The sequence below is a fragment of the Choloepus didactylus genome, chromosome 5 (assembly GCF_015220235.1).
Source record: "Choloepus didactylus isolate mChoDid1 chromosome 5, mChoDid1.pri, whole genome shotgun sequence".
NCBI classification, from domain to species: Eukaryota; Metazoa; Chordata; class Mammalia; order Pilosa; family Megalonychidae; genus Choloepus; species Choloepus didactylus.
The window spans coordinates 70,718,437-70,741,169 of record NC_051311.1 but is presented as its reverse complement, the minus strand read 5'-3'; the positions used below and the strand labels follow the sequence as shown (position 1 = coordinate 70,741,169).

Below are 22,733 nucleotides of genomic sequence, written 5' to 3'. Positions count from 1 at the left end.
CCCCTTCTCCCTCCATATCTCCGTGTGTGTGTGTGTGTGTGTGTGTGTGTGTGTGTGTGTGTGTGTGTGTCTGTGACAGAGTTCCAGAAGGGTTAAGGAAGGGAGTGTGTTTCATCAGTCACTCACATTTTAGAATAAATTGGGCCAATTATGTGGAAATGAGCTGTATCAAGGAAATGGACAGCTTATTGAAAAGGAAAAGAAGGGTGGGTAATTTCTAAGTACAGAGCAATTTAAGCTGTGGAGCAGCAGGCTTGGGGAGGGTGCCACCGGGGAGTTTAGGGTGGCATGACTGGACACTTAAGGGATTAACAAAAGGGGTACTGGATGTGAGACTGGAAACGAAAGGGAGGGAGATTATTCTGAGACAAACTGTCTTTCAAAAATACTGAGTTGGTAGTCAGTCCTTAGTCCAGGAAAGGGGAAGAGATCTTCCTTCTTTATCTTGTACCACAAGTCTCCTATGACCTAGGGGTCATAGAAATTAACCTATTCAAAATTAATACTATATAATAATTGTGGATTAAACAGATTTTTATTGGCTAGCCTGGTTACTTAGTCACACCACAGGGAAATGAATGTGGAGGTCCAAGACGTTTCACTTCTAAACTTTCAGAACATAAGTTCCATAAATTCAGGGATAGCTCCACTTACTTTGCATTAACTTACTTCATTTAAAAATTACTTCTGAATGAATGTAGTAGTACAATATGCCAGCATAGTTTAGGAAAAAATACAAAAATAAAAATTCATAGAGAAATTACAAAGCATAATACTACTGTTTATCTTGCAAAATTCTACCAGAAAATACTTTGGGAAAAGAAACTAACATTACTGATTGTGTGGTAACATTAATTACTAATATTAACTACAAATATACAATATATGAGTATGTAGTCATTATTTCCATTGCTATGAAGATATGCTGTCATACTGTCTAATTCTTTTAACAAATGTGTGTGCATACTAGATACAAAATGTGGTGTTAATATATTCTCTTCACTTGATGGAAAATAAAATGTAACAAACAAAAACAAAGAGCCAGATAGTTGGAATGTCTGAAATACAGCAAACATCTTTTACTGCATTTAATCTATACAAGTCTAGTAAATACAGAAATGGTTATAACTACATGGACTTTTATTGCCTGCAAGCTGTTTTACACTTAGAAGTAGGAGAATGTGGTATGTTGATGGCAGCATACTTACTACCACTACACCTTGAGATTTACACTTGAGAGAAGAAATGTTCTGACTGGAATAAGACACAAGTCCACTGGATATTCTAGTCTATAATTGGGTTTTGGCAGTTGTTTTTGCCCAGGAATACACCTGTAGACTAATTCAGAGTATAAGAACCAAGGTTAAAGTCTTGATGCACATCACAACAGTGGCAAATTAACTACAAAACAAAGCTTGTACATAAAATATAAACCAGAAGGTACACACCATTTTAACAAGGGTACAATACAATTGGCACAGTGTTCCAAAGTGACTTCTTCTCATAATGTTGTATTATGAGAAATACACATGGACATTTCTTTGATGTGATTACAGAAAAAAAATTTCAAATCTTCCCCAAACAAACAAACAAAAACCCCTTCATGTTCTGATCACAAACATAGCCAAACTCATTTTAGGTCAAGCTACACAAAAGAGGTTGATGTTGTTCAAAAAAATGCTTGGCATTTTGCCCTTTACCTCTACTCCCAGGTTACTTTTTAAAGAATGGAGTGGAATACAAGCGTTTATATTTGGTCAAAACAATAAATGTAATTACAAGGACAAGATACAAAATAAACGACATCAAGGTCCTCCTACAAGCTGCGTGTTATCAGCCTTCTTCTTCATCACTGTCTTTCATAGTAATGCCCTGAAGTCCTCCTCCTTCCGAAACAGAGGCTGTGGCCTCCTCTACTGTTAAACGCCTGTGCAGAGTATCATACGTCTTACTGTTCAGTGTTCCTTCCAACACACCCTGTAATCGGAAATCCCTATAGGTTTTCTGGAGGAAAGAAGAGAGAGGAAGAAGGAAGGAGTTGCTTATATTACTTAGATTGTATGCATGTACACATATATGTGCATTTCAAAAATGACCTTGGTATATTTACTGAGATAATCCACTAATGGATTCACACTGTGGCTGCCCATGCCAATCATCTTATTTTTTTTTAAATGTGATTTTACTGAAATATATTTACATATCATACAATCATCCAAAGTGTGTATTTGTTCACAGTATCATCATATAGTTGTGCATTCATCACCACAATCAATTTTTGAACATTTTAATTACTCCAAAAAAAGTAAAAATAATAAAAATGAAAGTAAAAAAGAACACCCCAAACATCTCATATCCCTCTTCCCCACCTAGTATTAATTTCTGTTCCCATTTTTCTACTCATCTGTCCATACACTGGAAAAAGGGAGTGTGAGCCATAGGTTTTCACAATCACACAGTCACACTGTGTAAGCTATATAGTTATATACTCAAATCAAGGATACTGGATTGCAGTTCAACAGTTTCAGGTATTTCCTTCTAGCTATTCCAATAAACTGAAAACTAAAAAGGGATATTTATCTAATGCATAAGAGTAACCTCCAGAGTGACCTCTCAACTCCATTTGAAATCTCTCAGCCACTGAACCTTTATTTTGTTTCACTTCTCTTCCTCCTTTTGGTCCAGGAGGCTTTCTAAATCCTACATGTCAGTCATATTGATAGTGTATTTAATAGGGATAAAATGGGCCAAGAAATTCTGATAGTGCTATTCAAACCACAATCACTATTAATAGATCAAAACATTGTGATTATATCAGCTGGCAAATGAGCTTTTCCCCCAAGTATTACTAATTGCATGAAATTTGAATAACCTGTAGTAAAGATAAAACGAAATGTGCTTAGGTACATTTTCAATATGAAGGAATTCTCAGATTTTCAACTCAGGAAACTTTCCTTTAATACTGAAAAATACATTACATTTTATAAAATGTATTAGTTTTTTGGGGGAGGTGTACGGGGGAGAGAGGATTAATCCTATTATCAATAACAGAAGTTCACAGTTTCAGCATTTGTGAATTCTAAAATTTATTTACATGTATCTTGGGTAAAATCCGTGCACACTTAAAGTCTATATGAATTTTACCTTTTCCTTTTGAAAATTCCTTGTAATGAGAATTGCCAAACTCTGGCATAAAGTTTCCATAGATGGGATAATGCAACATGTATTTGTATTTGTGAGACAGAAAAAAACAATTATGTATTATTATGTCAAAAGTAGAATACCATGTTTACTATATCGTTTCTTTGAAAAAAAACCCACAAAATTCCAGAGTTCCATGGAACTTGATATATAACCTATAAATTACTTTATGCTCACTCTTTAAAGTGCAATATTCTTTATACACAATTTTCCATGACTGACAAGACTGATACTTTTACATTTGATATTTAAACTTGGAGAAAAAATCCAGAATTAGTTAAATTTGGAAACAAAGAACAAAAGAAGATATCCTATTCTATGGAGGCACTTCTAAAGCCATGTTAAATGCTAAATACCTTTCAAGATTTTTCTGTGGTCTTATGCTAGATTCAGTATATTAAGCAACCTGGTTTCAATGGATTGGCCCCAAAGCATCAGTACATACCAATGTGCCATGGTTCTGTTCTAAATTATTGCTACTAACCATGCTTTTCTTTGGTTTGCACTTAATACATAAAAAAAAAAAGTCAAAGAAGAAGAAAGGAATATTGTACTTCATGGCCCAATATCATAATTCCAATAACTGGAAATCAACATTAAAGAATGAACACTGAACACAGTAGAAGAAAAACATTATCACATTCAGACATTTGAGCTGAAGGTGCTATTCACATGAAGCAGGAAGGGCTAACAGACAGCATCTTAATCCCCTCAATATACACACCTGGTTTCTACTAAGAGCCTGTTGAGAAGGAGTAGAAACATTACAAGGTAGTGGAACCACGGTTCCACTCCAAGTGTCAGACGTAATATGTCAGTAATAAGGATGGAGGATGGGTAATAATTTTCCACTTGAAATATCATTTCATGTAATAAATTCATATTTAAAAAGCTATAATATTAAGGGTTTTGCCCAACACATGCCCCCAAATCAACTCAACTCTGAGGAATGATGGAAAATAGCTGCTGTGAGTATCTCAACTGCAAGTAAAATTCAGATTCAGAGAGTGTTTCTTTCCTTAACAAATGATCAAATCTAGATTTCACTTAAATTTTAATAGTTTAAGGCACATATGTACAACATGTACAACCCATCACCCTCACATTCTCTTTCTAAACCGTTAAGCTTATTTTGATAAAGGTGGTACATTCTTACACCATTTGCATCAGAACCTGTGAAATAACTCTGAAAGGTGAATTTTGTTTAGAGAATCTGTTAACTGATATACATGGTGTTATTACCATAGAAATTTGTGTTCAATCTTATAACAGTTTGAATTTAGATTAAAAATATATCAAGCACACAAAATATTTACCTACAGATGATTACAGATACATATCTGATTTAAAGTATTACTGGCCCATTTACAATTATATACTGAGTTTGTGAGTCATACTTTGTTAGCTTAATTATCAGTAAGTCCACCAGGGCAGAGGTGGCTTTTCAGTCCTGAAGGCTTTCTAATTTATTTGCAATAACTTATTTTCAATAATTAGGTAAGCTACAGGACAGGTATCCTTGTAATCTTTTTCTGATAGAATTCAAAAAATGTTATTGACACTTGGACACCTCTGTGACTGCTAGAAAGGTCTGCTTGGCTCTTTTTTCTTTTAAAATTTCATTGTACATTTTTAAGTGTACAATGCAGTGGCATTAACTACAATTACAAGGTTGTGCTACCACCATCCCAAATAGAAACTCTGTACCCTTTAAGCAACAACTCCCCACTTCCCCAGTCCTTGTTAACCTCCGATATACTTTTTGTCTCTATGAATTTGCTTATTCTAGATATTTCATGTAAGTGGAATCATACGAGTTCTTTTTTTGTCTGGTTTATTTCATTCAGCATAAAGTTTTCAAGGTTCATCCACACTGTCGCAAGTACCAGAATTTCACTCCTTTTACATCTGAATAATATTTCTTTGTATGTTTATACCACATTTTGTTTATCCATTCATCTGTTAATGAACACTTGGATTGTTTCCATGTTTTAGCTATTGTGAATGATGCTGCTATGGACATTGGCGTAAAAGTATCTGTTTGACTCCCTGTTTTCATTCCTTTTGAGTATACACCTAGGAGTGAAATAGCCAGGTCAAATGGTAATTCTGTTTTGGCTCTTATTTAATCCAAGTGCCTGCTACCGGGTGCTGCTCACTTGCCTTCCCTGTTTCCTAGAGGCAACTGATTTATGTTTACTGCTTTTAAAGTCATATAGCCAGCAGGGGAAACACAAATCCATCAGCCATTTGATTATTTGAAAATTCTAATTTCTTATCCTCAAATTAATCATTCTGATGTTAAAATTTCGTAATTTCATACTCCTAAATATTTTGTGGCACTCTTACTGGAATGTTTTTTTCCTTAATGAGCAATATGAATGAACCAACTGGTATCTCTGTGGGACAAAGTTGGCAATCATATAAATCTTGATGGTGTCTGTATCTCCACAGGCATAGAAGAATGACAATGCCTTGTGGGTAGTAAGGATTGGACTGTTAGAGTTGAGTAACCTGGCTCCGGAGTAGGATGTACTAATCTGCTGGAGACATGCAGGCAAAGCATAAATGATTTGGATGGAAGGAAAGCCTATTTAGGAGCCTTTACAATTCTATAAAGTTATTATTTAATACCTTCTTAAATTCCTTGGAAAATGATCATTGTGAACAAAACCATATAGGTTCAGAAAATGATGAGTGAAAGTATGAAACTGGTTAAAGTCTTTATATTCAAAGTAGGAAGAAACAATTAGAACACTAAATTATTAATTTACCTAGATTTTTCATTGTAAAAATAATTTTAATAATTTTTAATTATTAAAAAAGCCCTATGACTTGATTAATTATGTCAGTCCAAGAAAGCATTGGCTGAGCCTGGGGACCTGTTTGTGAAAAGCAAAACATGGAAAGACAAAAATATTTATGAAACTTAATTTCATATTTATCAGTTTTGGTAGATAGCCATAATGAAGAACTCATTAAAATAAGAAAGACGGATTGGAATTAGAGTACAATGGAAATGTCACTGTATAATTCATGAAATTATGAATTGTTCTTTTCTGCTAAAACAGTCATTGGTACTTGGTATTTACTATTAGTAACGTGAATATGAGAAAAGGAGTAACTTTGAAAAGAAACAAATAATGGACCAATATTTTAAACACTGGAGATTTTTATTCTAAAAGCTAAGTAAAGAACTTAATCTATCAAGTAATACTAGTTGACTGAATATATAGCTTCTGACATTCTCAACAGTGGAAATTAGCTTGAAAATAATGGCCAACTCTTAGGATTGCCAGTTAATCCCAATATTAGTCACAGTATAGACTGCAAACTTAACATGCATATGTATTTGGAAGATAAACACAGATTATGCTGATTCTCTTTTATGAAACACAAACTTACTCTGACAGCTCTCCAAGTAATATTTATGGAAACAAGGAAGAAACATCGGAGAAACTAAGCCAAATATGAAAGTGTCAGATGTGTGGTTTCAGTTTCTTTGTGAAATAATTAACACTGAAGTGTCCTGGATCAAAGGTATTTTGCTCATTGAAATGTTATGTGTAGTTATAGTATTAAAAATTAGTGGGTGACTCTAATTTTACTTGTTATTTATGACTAATCATGATCGCTATTATTGTGACATTATAGGTCTAGTTCTACACTCCGGTAAATTTGCTAATTTCTGAATTTAGGACAGAACTTTCCAATTTGTGGGTCTTTCTAACCTGTGTGTCTATGGCACAGAATAACTTGTATGCTAGTTTGATGGCAGGAAAATATTTTAATGTAAAGAGAATCAATCTTATAGTGACAGAATACAGTGGCTCTTCTTAAACTTTAGCATGTATCAGAATCGTCTAGAGGGCTTGTGAATATGTAGATTGCTGGGCCCCATCTTTAGAGTTTCTGATGTAGTAGATCTGGAGAGGGGCCCTGAAATTTTCATTTCTAACAAGTTTCCACACATAGATAATACTAGGCCAGGAATGACGCTTTGAGAAACAATTTGTGTGTCTACATACACACATACATACACATACATATATGCATGTATACATATGCACACATACATACATACACACACACACACATACATACTGTTACTTGGCAAATAATACTGAAATGGAAATAAACGTCATTTTGTTAAAAAGAACAGTTGATTCTCAATAGCTTAGAGCCATAATGTGGGATTTCTCTCTTTAATTTTAAGAAAATGTTATTCTTACGGTAAATTTGTGCTCTCACGAGAATTTACAAAGTGTGAAAAATCTCTCTCAATATATTATATATTATTTTAAGGCCCCTACTCACTAAATATAACATGTAGGTTATTGCCTTTTCTCTTGAAGAGCAAAAGTCAAAACGGACTTGCTGAACTGCTTTGTCACCTCTGTGAGTAGTTTCAGATGGTCTCCAACACTCAAACTGATAATCTACTATTTATAAGAGGGGACTTGCTTCCAAAGGATTCAGGATATAATAAAATAACTGAGACTTTCCTTATTCTATCAGCAAAAACAGTTTGAAAAGCCCTTTTTACACTTAAAAAAATTAACACAAAATCATTGTAGGCCTACTATATGTATGTAAATGTGCTCAGGACTGCATGTACATTATCTCAAAATATTATTTTCTAACAAAATACTTTTTATTAGTGCAGAAAAGATAAATGTATGGTTATTTAGTGATCTAACTAAAATTAGAAATAAACAGCAGTTAACCATTGCTAATAAGTGATGCTTTTTAAGTATTCACTCAGTTATAGCAAATACATTTTTCTTGTATCTTACTATTTTTCAATTATTCTTTAGAGCTTGGTGGGCAATTCACATCTAAACACATTTTATTTACCTTCACAATCTTGATGAGCGTCTTCAGTTGGTAAATATGAAGCTGAAGGTCTAATCTATCAGCCAACCACACGCAAATGACTTTCATGGAACTGCTGTACCATTGCTGGAAAGAAGGATGGGGACAGAGGGGAGGAGAACAAAAACAGAACAAAAAAAAAAAAAAAGAGAAAACATCCTCTGCAGTATTCATTTAACAGATTCAGTAATGATAGGGTAATGAAACACTCAGAAATGACCACAGATCAGCACTTGAAGTCAATAATGCTATAATTTCCTGTTAACAAAATTGTATGTTTTGTTAGAAAATCTGCTAAATTGACCTAGACTGTTCTTTACATGAATTAACATTACAGTCTTTCAGCTGTAACATATTAATAGGAAATAGTGTTTTTGCACTCTGAAAGCCTAGTGGCCTGCTTTGTAATTTGTAGGTAACAATAGGTACTAAATACATGTTTATGATACTGAATAGACTGCCAAACATCAGGAACAAACAGTAAATCATTTTCAAAGGAAAATTTCCAATTATATAAAAATCAAAGAGTAGATGCTTTATGCCATCAGGTGTATAGTCAATACCCAGAAGTAACGTTTTAAAAGAGCCATGTCAAAATATACACATGGTTCACAAAAGAGTAATCCTCAATTGCACCTTTATCTACTATATAAGTTGTTAAGTATTTGCCAAGGTGTTTTAAAACAATCTAAAATATTTATTGAAATCTTAGGAAGGAACATTATCAAGATGGAATTCTTGTGTCTTATAAGAATCACAAAACATGTCAGTTGACCAAATTACGAAAGGAAAGGATATGTTTGATTTTGCAAGTGTTTTCAGAGGGTTCATAGTTTTGCTCTGTTTATACAACTCTAATGAGGGAACAACGGAAATCTTTTCTCTATTATATCTCTGAACATAGTAAAAGAAGAAACTGTTTCTATATTCAAAAAAGGCAATCTGTCATGAATGGAGACATTTCAGGGATTCAGTGACTATGTGCCTGATCCGTACTTAGGAAATACTGTAAGAATAATGTTACTTGTTTAGGTAACAGCGAGAAATATCAAAGTCCAGGCAGCCCTTAGGAAATGACAAAAGAGTTTTTGAAAGAGAAGGGATTTTGTATCTTGTTTGTTTACATAGGCATAGTAACACTACAGATCACGTGTGTATGTGTATCTTCTTAGGTACTGGACCACAGAAAAAAAATTTTAAAAACACCTTTCTCCACATAATAAAACAGTAAATTCAACTTCTAAGAGAAAACTCCAGTGATACAAGTCTGAAATTCATTTTGACTTGTACTTATTAATGTTCTAATAAAATTTAAGATAAGAAACAGTAATTTTAAGTATGTTTAAAATTTAGTTTCACATTTTATCACATGTATTTCTATTAATTTATTAGTATACTGAACATACATGAATAAAATAATTAAAATGAATAGCTGATTTACTAAATATTATGATATCAAATGGATGAATGAAAATTCCAGGCTTTTAAAAAAAGACCATGATTTTAAAAAAATGTTATTCATGTACCTAAACCTGCTTAGGTTTTATGATTATAATGATTACTTTCTTAATTTTCAAGACATGTGAAAATATCAGAAATAACAAGTCATAAAATGAGGCAACCGTATTCTTAAATCCTTAAAAAAACAAACTGCTAGTGAATTCAGCACTTCAGCTGACATGTTAAGTATCAAAATCCTTTATACTCATTTTGGTTTCTGACCTCATTTAAATTCTATACTTCCTTATTTCAAATTATTTATAGCTCAGCTTCTTGACTTCTATTTTAATGCAGGTAAAAAAACTCATAGGCATTGGTGATATTAAATATGAAAACAGTGAATCAAGACCCATACACCATACTGCTCCCCAGATAATTTGAAAGCCAAAATGTAATCATAATGGCTGTGCTTCTTGAAAATTATAGTCCTTTTGCAGGGAATAATGGATTTTTCTTATTTTGGGAGGGGGAGTTGGGGTGGTGGTGGATAAAATACTATATATTGTATGAAGTCTAGCATAACATATTAATCAGTTTGTTCGATTGTACAGTTACTCTCTAAATACAGTAAGTTGTATGAATTTGAGGGAAATTATAATACTTTTATAAAATTACTCCATATTCATCTTCATGTTTTAAAAAAATTCTTAGACAATTTTAAATTAATTTAACTTCATTTTTCTATTATATATGATACTTATGATTAAATAATAATCAAAAGGACATCTAAAGTAACACAGAAATCATTAATATGGTAACTTCTTTAACACAATAACAAAATTACAATTTTAGAGAAAAATGATTTGGGAATAAAATCTAAAGTCAACTATAAAAATAGAGAAGAAACACAACTGTCGTTAAGTAAAATGCTTAAGCAACATTACCATTATCTTACTTTGAATGCAAACAAATTATTCTGTAAGAAAAGTTCTAAAAGAAAAATTATTCTATAAGATAAGAATGTATATGTTTAGGTTTTCAAACCTTAGCATTTTAAAAAAGAATCTCAGCTACATCAAGCAATTAATTAGGTAACGCAGCAGTTTAGCTCAGTTTAAGCTGCCACCAAGAAGGGGCTAACAACAACAACAAAAAACAACAGAAAAAACTAACCCTGCTAGGACTGCTTTTTTCTTGTATATGGTGAAATACACACACACATACACATGCACACACACTCCAAACAAATAAAACCACCAAACAGAAGCCCAGCCCTTTCCTATTTCTGGTGTTGGAATTGATATGTACCACTTTTGGCAGGGGAGTATGGTAAAGGTCTCATGTTTTCATTATGAGAAAAAGTCACAGGTAGGCTAGCTTCAACCCCCACCCCCCAAACCAAACCAAACCCCAAAACAAAGGAAAAAAAAAAAACATTTGGAAAGGGTGAATGTGAATTAAAGTCTGAATGTTCAGCAAATGTCTTTTCATTTTGGCAAAGTTCATTTGATGAAACAGTTTGGTTGACTGTACACTTTTCCCTTGAGGGGATGATGAGGAAGGGGCACTGTAGCTTGCACTGAAGTCAAGGGTATGGAATTACTGCCTTATTTTTTGCTCTGGTCTACATAGGAATAAAGCAGTAAGTACATATTATATACATTTTTTTCTACATCAATCCATGACAGCAGCCTAGTACTTGAGCAAAAAATGTTTTTTTTTTCTTTTTGTGGTTCATTCAACTCCTGTAAGGGCATGCATTACTCACTTCATTTTCTTGAGATATCTCTTTTAAAGCAAAAAGAAAAGAAAAGGAAAGGCTAGGGTTGACTCTGTGAGACCCCTGTATTTATTCACACTTATTGTGCATGACTGTAGACTGGTAAATCATATTAGCAGCCCGTCTCCCCATCAAGCTGCTACTTGCTTTCCAGCCCTGGGAAGGTTCAACAAATCAACAGGAGCACGGAAAACAGAACATCAGTCTAATCTAGTGTTTAAGGTGAAGTTTTCAAACCCAATCTAAGAAGATCTTTAGAGCAAGCAACAAGCTGAAGGGCTCAGAAGGTGGTATTGACAATGAAAGAGTGTTGAAATATTGAGAAGCGCAGCACTTGTGCATTTTTAATAACAAGAGGGTCAACAAGGACACAGCTCCCTCAGTGCCAGGAGTTGCCACTGACTATGGAAATTGCCACACCAGGGCTATAAACGCTTGCAGTTCATCAGCTTTCTTAAACAGTTCATCAGCTTTCTTAAACACCCCGAACCCCCTCAGCGGACCTTTAGTCTTGAATTAACAAACCAAAGCAACGAAAAAGGGTGCAGTCTGAATGGCTAGCATTGATCCCCAACTGTGTCAGCACTGCTACAGGCCCTGAAAAACTCTCTCCATTGTCAATAGAAATTGACAAACCTCCTCTCCTAAATAGTGCAGCTGAGCCGGGCGGGATCCGCGCAGCTGTAAAGGGCTCTGCTCTTGGGACTGGGGAGCACTAACAATAGAACAAGCATGAGCTCTTTGTCAGTCCCAGACTCAGCAATTTTCTAACAAGGATTAAAGTTGTTTCTCCACAGTGCTGGTGAAAAGAGATTTAGCAACATACCGAGAGCTTTCTTCATGCAAGTTAAAGAGAAATAGTTAAGGAATTCCATTATTCTGTTTTGGAATAGTGGAAATACAAAACACATAAATCAAATATTCACAGTTCCGGTTTTTGCCTAATTTATAACATTTTGAAGATGATTCAATTAAATATAACACTTATCACCTGAAAACAAGCACTTCACGTTTATTCTGGAAGTTTTATTTAAAAAAAAGTCCAGCTGCTTGCCACCTGGAATGAGGTCTCAATACATACTAATGCACAATGCCTCTAGACACCGTATGGTTGATACTCCTACATCTGAATCACAGGACCACATAGGGTTTATACATCGTGGCTGCTTCAAGCAAATGATTTCTGTCAGAATGTGGCTTCTGATGATGATGGCAAGGTAAAATAACTGCTTTGCTAGGGAACAAATCTGTGATATATTTTCTGCTTAAGTGTTCAGCTTTTATTGATTATGAATTGATAGAACTAGTGGTATATTTTCATTCTTTTCCAGCTAGGGTTGCCTCAGTAGGTTAACAGGAAAACACCCCAACACTTTTTAGTGCACTAAAGACATGGAATGGCTGAATTTCTACAGTATGTGTGGTAACTTATTTCTTCATTACTTTCAATAGATGCCATCTATCTTACAAACACTGAGTCACTGTGTTGAAATAACTTATAGAAAATTTCACCTGAGGTCATATGTGCCTTTTAAACATTAAGTTGGAATAAATAAAAGAACAAGTAATATTTTTGACATGCAGAGTGTTTTGATAAGTTTGATAAACCAAAGCCATCCTTTAGGACTGTTTAATAGCTTTGGAGAGGAACTATTTAGAAATATCGCCCTACAATTTTGCCATTATATTAAAAAGTAAATATAAATGCTTCTTTGTATCTTTTGTTCCTTTTGTTGACAGTACATCTATTTAATATAATCAAATACAAAGCATCTATTGCACTCATTTCCCATTTTTTAAACTCCAAAATTTTATACTAACTTTAAATTTGATTTAATAAAATCAATCTTTTTGCCCCTCTTTTCAAAGAATTCCACAGAAACCATAATACCTGGTTCCAAAAATAGATCTCCAAACCACACATTTTAAAAAGACTTAAATGTGAATTTTTTGTTGGCCTGGAACAGCATTAAGGGCTCTATATTTGAGGATATTCTGAAAACAGTCTTCTAGGGTTAAAACTACAGGAAGTAATCAATGCATCCTACACCCATCAACTTTCCTAGCTAGACCAACCGATGTTCATGGGGAACGAGACTTGCTACTGGACATGGCTGCTGGGGGCTGGCTGTCAATACACCTGAGAAGAACATAAAGGAGGAGGTAAAGGGTAGGTGGGATTAGCCCCTCTCATATTACTTAATTCTCATTGAGCCTGTCACTTGTTTTCTCTATACCTCAGTCTTCTCATCTGTAATATGAGGGACAGATTATATAAGTCCAGCTTTAAAAGAGTAAGAATCTTGTACTCTACAGAAATACTGTGTGTTCAATTTGACTGTTGGAGGAAAGGGAATGACTAGAAACAATATAGCTCGTGATTTTTATAAAAATGAACTGAAGGGCCAAATTATCACTCTTTTCCTTTTTATGTGTTGCTTAAACACAGCTTTATTCTTCCAAAATAAGGAAAAATGCAAGTCTAGAGTTCTAGAGCTTTTTTTTTGTCTGTTTTGCCATTAACTGATTCATTCTGGCCTCTTAATAAAGTACTCACATTATAAAAATGAATAAATGACATTTGTGAAGTACTATCCTTTTCCTCCTTCTTATGAATTGTTTATAAAGGTATCTGATAATTTCTTTTTCCTCCTTGGGAGGTTAGAATGTGTCAGTGAAAAGTTTGTTTGATTTTTACAACCTTGCTGAGGTGGGTATTATTATTCCCATTTTGTAAATGTGGAAGTTGAGTTTATATATGCTGAAAAGTGAGTTTAGATTAAGCCATTTATATACTCCAGTTTACACAACAAATATAAGTGGCAGGGGTGAGATACATATCTTATATCTGAGCTCCAGTGTGTGCGCTCAAAATTATTAGGTTATTTCATTTCTCTTTACAAAACAGAGCTTGGGTTTCTATTCCCTTAATAACACCTCTGGTTCTCTGAGGGTAGTTTGATATGTCCAGCTGTCAGCTACCTCTACCATTCCTGGTGGTTATGAGTCATTGTAGCACTCGGTTGTCAGTAATACAGGAGATGTCTATTCATTCTTTCAAAGAAGACCATCAAATTTTCTTGCCAGTTGAAGCAACCCACATTTCCAAAGACCAAATATATTTTTTAACTCATGGATAAGTTCTTTGAAGAAAACCACTCCTGTTAGGATAACCAGACAAACAGCTACTGTGCCATGTATCTCCTTGGTCTCCTTTTTTAAGACTTGTTTTACAGAGCCTTGCACCCTAATGTGTAGGAATATTGGAAAGGAGGTCACTGAAGCAAAACAATATAATGTGGAAAAAAGATCCCTATTTCATCCCATATGGGAATTCAATCTACATACACAGCTTTCTTCACAATTAAAAAAAAAACACACACATTAAAAAGAGAAGCATTTGAGGCATGCTATTTCTTTGCATGTTAAACAAACTCATATTCAGGGTCAATTTTCATTTTTTAACTCTATCAGGAAATCCACAAATGACAGTTCATGGGCACCATAGTGTTTGGTAAGTAGAGAAAAAAATAAAAAGTTGTAACATGGGAGAGTTAGTATATAGTAGATATCTAATAAATGCTTTCTGAATGCTGAAGAACTTTCCTATTCTTTGGATTTGAATATTTTTTCTTTTTAAAAAAATATATGAACATAATAACCAAGAGCTTTCCAGATAATTACGTCCTCTTCTATTGTACATCAGAATAAGCTACCTAACAGGAAAAGCTACATGTTAACTGGGAACTGCACAAGCTCTTTTCTGTTCACTGCTGTTTCATTGATCCCAAACTTCTTTCATTCCACAAACGTCTTGAAAGTAATTTTAAACTAGCCTATCTTCCTTCACACTACACAGAGGGCATTAAAATCAATACTGTTCTCTATTATTCATTATTATCAAGTATTCCAGTGCATTTGTTAAGTTTATTCTGTGACTCTACTTTAAGTTTATTCTGTGACTCTATTTCTGGTGCTAAAAACACTAGTGATTACAAAGTGAAAATCTCAGGTAATCAGTTGTTCCTCCTCCCCTAATCAATGACAAACAATGGGATGCCACTTGGTTTGACTAATCTTTTGACTTTAAATAATCAATCAATGGTTTGGCTGCACTCAGTGGTCAATCCAGTTACAATGGTATATGTTCTTGTTTGGGGCACAGACATACATAGCCTGAGAATGTTTTATTTGGGCAGTATGACCTACTTACCTGGTCAGATGATTCATTTTGAATATCATATATAAAATCTCTGGTCAACACTGCATTCTAAATCAATAATCTAGGATCTGGATAAAAATAAATGGAATTTTAAGGACTCATGAAACTGCTATGGAATGGCACAAGTTATTTTCGAGATAAAATCTAGGCCCGGGAATTAGCTATTAGCAGGTCTTTTTGCTTCAGTTTCCTCATGGAAAATTAGAGACTTACTTCTTGACAGTACTGCAAGGACTGGAATAAGTAGCTACTTTAGGAACCATTTTCAGCAAACTAAATTGACCTGCAGTTCCACCAGGTGTTGGGTTTCTCTATACCTTTGGTTTCTGGGCATGCCCGTTCCTCTGTCCAGACTTTGATTCCCAGCTTCGTCTCCCTGGCCAGATTCACATCAGTGTTTAAGAATAAACTCAGCTTACATCTATTATGAAGCCAATACTATATCCAACTAGGTAGAATTAGGTACTCCCATATTCTCTACTCAAGAGACCTTTTACAGTGACTATAAAAATATTGCAAACTAGACTAGGTGTCTGCCTTAATAGGCAGTGCCAAAAGGCAGTAACCGAGTCTTATTTTTATTTTTTGACAATCCAGTTCTTAGCAGAATGCCTGGCACATAACATGATTAAGGACTGAGTGCTTTTAAATATTTGGAAATACAATAATAGTAGCAGGACAGATTTTTAACAGAAAAGGAATAGATGAAGAGCAGAAACCAGATTAATTGTTGACTTGAATCACATATTTCATTTGTAGAAAAATACTTTAACAGGTGTTAAAGTTACAGGAATCATAAAAAAATAAACAATGCATTTGGCTAAAGAAATTTAGCACAGGACTAAAATGGAGCTTAAAAGATGATAGTCTCTAAGTTGTTCTGAGTCCTGTGTGGGTTAAAATTACATAAAAAGTGCAATAAAATAGTTATGTTAAAATACAAAAATAGTGACAGTCTAATTTCACTTAGGTGATGAATGAAATAAAGAAGAAAGTACTGTAAAACAAACCCCCATGTCTATGTACATATAGGAATGTCCACAGATACATTCACACACAAAGATGTGATAAAACTGTATTCAGATTCTGATTCGCTCAGCAATTGGATTAGTTCTCCATGGGCTGTCACCCAAACAGTAAACTGCCTCACCAGCAAATCCTCAGGTGGAAGGGGATCCATCCCTGGGAGTTTTCTGAGGCTTTGTGGCATATGTGGAGGTATGTCTGGGCAGTGCTGCCTGTGCATTTTTACCACTAAGCACCATGTCTTGGGTACCTTCTATACTTGCTGGCTCTTGTGAGCTTTTGACTTGTTTTTAAAGAAAAGCAGCAACATACTGTTTCAACAATGTTGACTTTTATCCTGGAACATGGGAGCTCTCCTGGAAGCTGATATAAGCCCAGCTTTTGAGCCAAGAACCCAGGAAGGGTGGAGAGGGAGAGTGTGCTCTTATCTCCCAGTCATAGCATTTGACATCACAAGCTCTAGAGCTAGTTGCACACTTGGCATTGGCTGCAACTTTTGGCAAGTTTCTAATCATCCATTTGAAACAAAGGAGGGATAAATAAAACAACAAATGTCATATTTTGAGAGGGTATTGAATTTTAATTTTCCAGTGTTTCCACTTGAAAAAAAGTCTGTTGATAGCCATGCTGCAGATGAAAGAAATGAGACACTTTATGTGGAAATCAACAACTTTCTCAAAGACACCCATTCAGCTGTCAGAAGGTAAGCTCCCTGAGGGCAGGGACTTTGTCTACTTTGTTTAACACTGTATTCCCAACCTCTAAGCACAGTTCATGGCCTTCAGAAAATGTTCAGTAACTATTGATTGGATGAATATATGATTAATAAGAGGAGTTTCAATTTCCTATTCTAATTAGAATCCTACTGAGTCATCATGACAGACATATCTGTGTGGGACAAAACCAATGTCCAACCTTTTAACCCTAACATGCACCATCATTCCTTACACATAGCAACTGAATGGTGAATTGGATTTGTTTTCAAAATATTGTGTATCCAAAACATCACTTGAATTGGACAGTCTGCATCAATAAAACATACATATTGTATGAGTGTAAGATAGACAGTAACTGAGAGGAAATTCAAGGAAAAGAAATATATTCCTCAGGATATGTGGAACCAAATTTATGGGGATCAGTAGAGCAAAAGTATGGGAAAATGATGTATTAGAATGCATAAACAGGAACATGATTTGAAAGAATCTTGTTCAGCCACATTCAAATGCTGCATCCTATTCCTGACTCTAAACCCTAAGCATGACGAAGTACACTTTGAGAAGTTTCAAAGGACAGCCACGAAGATGATTACAGGGCTAGAAGAGAGGCCCATGAAGAGAAAGTTAAACAAATAGGGATTATTTATCCTGGGGTAGACAAGTATGACAGGTGCCTTAATAACAGTCTTCATATATAGGAAGGATTATTCCTTAGAGGATGCTGACTACCTGTTTTTTGTTCTCCACTGAGTGGAAAAGAGGAAATGGCTTTAAAAAACAGCAGGAAGAATTTAGGTGAGGTAGGGGTTAGAACTCTTTCAAATAAAATATTTTGCCTATATTAAAACAGCAATATTTAGATGGTCTCTTACCTAAGGTTGGTTTGAAATCAGGAATTTGAGGGTCCTCTCTAGAGTCTAGGTTTTAGTTAAGTAGCTTTGAAAAGAGCTCTTTTATAAACTTATTTCCCAATGCACTTAATAAATGCATCTAATGATGGTTTTGCCACAATAGCTGCTTCCTTGCACAGATTATCTTTTTTTTTAGTTGGACTTTGTCAATTGTGGTGACATGGCTGCCACTGCTGTACTCACTTGTGAATGCTGCTGATGATATAAAGGGGACTGCGGGGAAGGTTTGCAGAGGGGGAGCCTTGCAAAGGGGGAGTACACAAAACCAACACAGAAAACGGTTTTAAATCTGTGTGTGCCATTCGTTTATGAAGGTAGGGTTGAACAGGAGGAGAACAGTAGCTATCAGATCTAAGACAACATTGCATTGGTCAGTTGATAGTCAGAGATGCTGCTCTCAGGGGAGGCCGTCCTCCCTTTCTCTGGGGCTTTTCCATTAATCAGTCACTAGTGGCCAGTTGCAGTGCAGGCATGCAAATTCACTGTGGAAACCTCAGGCTCTGCACAGAGGAGTCAGAATTTCCAAACCATCTTAAAAGTGACAGAGGCATGGAATCAATACTAACTAACTTTTGAAATGCTCAACATGTTGCTTATAATAATTGTAACTCTCTTTTACATAGCCTTCACCAGAGAGAGTGTTCTAATTTTTTCAGTGACTATCATGTCATCGTTACTAACTTGGGTGGACGAAATGCAAATGCTCACTTATGCATCTGGTGTTTAGAAAAATTTCTCACTTTTCATTAAGGTTTTGTTACCCTCGATTCATGAAAGACAATTCTACCATTGCTAACTGAGCTTAGGTGGCCAACAATTTTTTTTCCTATTCAAGCAAAAACTTCAGATCATTTTGCATGTGGGATTTTTTTTTTTTTTTTTTTTTTTTTTTTTTTTTTAATTCTGAGCACAATTAAAGGTGAGTTAAGGCTCTGGTGGAAATCTAAAGAGCATCAGCAAATCTGAGCACTGCTCAGCTTTTGAATTGCTTTTCTACTTCTCAGTTCTTTTAAATGGTTTTCTATGGCAGGAACATTTTTCTTAATTAGTCACAGCTAATTAGTGTTCTGGCATAGACAAGTAATCAGAAATGTCAGAGCTGTAAGGCTACATCTCCCTAATCCTTTGATAATAATTTAGCCTCCTGGGAGGGCCCCAAGCTGCGGTAAGTAGTGACTGACAATAAGGCAAAATTAGGTGGGCAGCAGACCATTAGGATAGAAAAATAAAAAGCACTACCAAATCCTGCTGAGCACCATCAGGCAACTAACTGCACTGCCAGATGAGGTGCCTGTTTAAGCCTGTGTTGTTAATTAGCTGATTCTACCAGACCTGCCACATATGTCCAGGTGCCTCATGCAAAGATGTGTATTTCTGGGAATGTGCCAAATGACAATTGTGTTGCATGATCACATTTCAAAAATCTAAGTAAGAAGTTCACATATTTCTTGAAGATTCTTTTGAATTATCAAAGAAATAAGATCAACAAGCTACAATACACTTTCTTGTTGAATTTCTTTTAGGTAATTAGGCACGCTTATCTCAAGTTTCCCAGGTTTTAATTCACCAACAGCTTAGATTCAAATGAGGGCCTTTGGCCTCTCCGAACCACGTCTTGACTTGCCAGAGCTATTTTGGCACACACCATACATCAAAAGTAGATCCTTTTGTAAATTCTTATACTTACAAATAATAACTTAACATTAAAATAAGGATTAACCAAAATGAACCAGACAGCTGTAATTTGAGAGCAGAGATTTTAAAGAGAAACATTAAAGTCTGAGGAAAAAAATAACTAAAGAGCAAGCTCTGTATTGTATTTACTGAGACAGACAAGACAATATAGAGAACAGGCTTGCCTATGAATAAAGAGGTCGAACAACTTCAACGTGAGTACAAACACCGTAGATAAAACAAAGTGTTTTCTATTTACTAATCAGGAATATATACAATTAAAAAAAGATATCTGAGAAAACACCGTGTTAATGCCGCTAAAGAACAGTGTTAAAACATGTGAGATGAACGAAAGCTGCTTCTATAACACATACAACCAACAGATTAGTCAAACTTTTTATCTGCCTTTAGTATACAATGAGGTACCAGGGTATACAAAGTAACAATGTTTAGAAATAAATGACCTCAAACAGGCTCAAATATATCATTGAACTTATATCATCCATCCTTTTCAATCAATGGAAGAGGAAAATGATGGTAATGGCATGGGGATGATATTAGCATTTAATTTTGAGTGTTGACAGGAAAATCATACTTGAGTATAATGGGCCAACAGTAAATGTTTTATATTTGAATACTTTTTCTATAGAAGCAAAACCAAAAAGACAGAAAATACTTTGAAATGGGAATGTACAATAATTTATGTGGTCTATAAACAACTTTCCAGTCATTTGAAAGTGAAATCAATGAAAAGAGGAAAGTTGCTATTTTTAAAATGACATCCACATACAAGGGAATATACCTATAATATCATTTATAAGAGATGCAAAAAGGCAAAGACAGTCTGTGCAGTTTCCATCTTAATGGGTTCCAGTGTATATTCCTAATAATAAGAAGGCTGATTATATACACAAAGAAACTCACCCAAAGAATATGACTGAAAAAGTAGATGGTCAGCTCTAAATAGACACAACAGACATATATAGTAAGCTACATTCAACCTGCCAGAGCAATGTCATTTGAAGTATCTGTACAGGGAAATAATTTACTATTTAAAAAAAAAAAGAAAGAAGAACAGAAATCTTGGTGGAAATTTTCAGTGTTAAATGTTGCTACTAATTATAGTTATTAGAGCTATTCCACATAACAAATTGTACACTGGATGAAGAAACATTAAAGAACTTCAACTTTGGGAATAAAAAACAAATCCCAAAGACTCTAGTGACATTCCAGGATCTTATGAAAAAGCCCTATTTGATGAATGGGTATTCATATATCAACTGTGAAAGAAGAGTGAAGACTTCCGAAGCAGACTTGGGAGGAAAAGGGCTTCTGCCTAGGAGATGAAAAGTTTGAAAACCTTCCTATTTCTTAGAAGGCCTCTGTGACAGACCTATTGGTGACTCTTCCTGAGTCATGTATTTTTCTCCAATTACATTTTAAATGTTGTCTCAAATTATTTAGATTGAACATTATCATCAAGCAAGTATTTATTCATTTAACTTTATAAAGTTCATAACATGCAAGGAAAGTTTTCTCTAGCAGTCATTCTTATTCATATTTTGTTAATTCCAAATATTTTTGGGAAACCAACATGATAAACTGAATAGTCAAATAAGTTAAGAATGGTAGTGTTGATCTTACCAAGGTTGAATAAACTCTTGCATCAAAAAGTTTGGTATTGGTATGAAACACCAAACTTTAAAATGTTGAGCACCTCCCTCCTTCCTTAATTGAGAGTTCAAAGACAAAGAAGAGCATGTAAGTGTAAAATAAGTTTCATTTTGAGAAGCATGTTCACTTGCAATATTTTCATTTTTTTTCTTTTTATCTTAGCATATCTTTAAATGGCTACTGAACCCATTTAGATAGTTCTAGGTCAATTTTACTTAATATGTTTAATTTAGAGTTTCTTTACTGGAAAGAAAGAATTCTTTTCATTGAAAGCCCTGAGAAATTAATCCTTTATAAAGCACTGTTTGGATGAATATAACTGATTAACTATCACTTAAAGAATTACTTTTAATTTCACAAGACATCATAACAATATTTAAAAAAAATCTCGCTGAGATGAAACTCTTCAACAATTAAATATTTAATCAGTTTTAACGCAAGAGAATGTTTAATCTGTATGATTTACCAATTAAATACTGCACCTGATGTGTCTTTGGCAACATCAGAGCTAAAATGAGATGTTTTCAAAGGGACACAAGATGGGCAATGCCCAATAAATGTACAAAGGCTTAGAGAGTTAGGTAGGTTTAGGGTCCACCCCAGAGTTTAAGATGTGATTCAGTCAACACCATTTCCTCAGCATTGTAACATTCTTGGACATTAGGTTATTACTGCAGAAGGTGCTCTTATAACAATTATGTGGCTGTCAGTTCTGACTTCTGAAACATCACCATTTTCCAGTCCAGAGATCCAAGCTCTGCAGGAATGTGCCCAGCCTCTCTTTTGAACCTGGGCTCCACACTACGTACCCTGTCGTGAAACCTGGAAGTGTGGACAGCCACTCTCCCTGGGAAGGAACATCAGTGTAAGTATTAAAAACGGAACTTAAGAATTAGCAAATCTTTGGGACTTTTAATATTGGGACTAAGCAAGTTGAAGACGGTTTTTGTTTGATAGCAAACTTTAAAAGGCTGCTAGCAATGATGTTATATTTGTAAGAAAAAGGACACTGAGAAAAGAGAGATTGTCTACAAAGCCAAAAATCCTTTTGGCGAATCCATGATCTCTCCTACTATAGGAGAACTTCCTTTAAATTCTTCTAACCCATTTAAGACACTATTTTCTTAGAGAGCAAGTAAATGTAACAGGTAGGTGATACACTCAGAAAGTATCCAGTGATCACTGAAGAGACAGGAATAGTCTGTTTAAAATAT

The 22,733-nt window shown here is 34.7% G+C and overlaps 1 protein-coding gene across 6 annotated transcripts in view; it reads right to left on the bottom strand.

Annotated features, from left to right (window-relative positions):
- Window positions 1-516: 516 nt before the first annotated feature.
- CADPS2 (calcium dependent secretion activator 2) overlaps window positions 517-22,733 on the bottom strand; it is a 647,872-nt gene continuing 625,655 nt past the window's right edge. For all 6 annotated transcript variants that reach the window (XM_037836277.1, XM_037836271.1, XM_037836272.1 and 3 more), the window contains 2 exons: window positions 8,059-8,163; window positions 517-2,004 (listed from right to left, as the gene is read on the bottom strand). In XM_037836277.1, coding sequence (XP_037692205.1) covers window positions 1,834-2,004; window positions 8,059-8,163 — 276 coding nt within the window. In that variant the 3' untranslated portion in view covers window positions 517-1,833. The remainder of the gene's footprint in view (window positions 2,005-8,058; window positions 8,164-22,733) is intronic.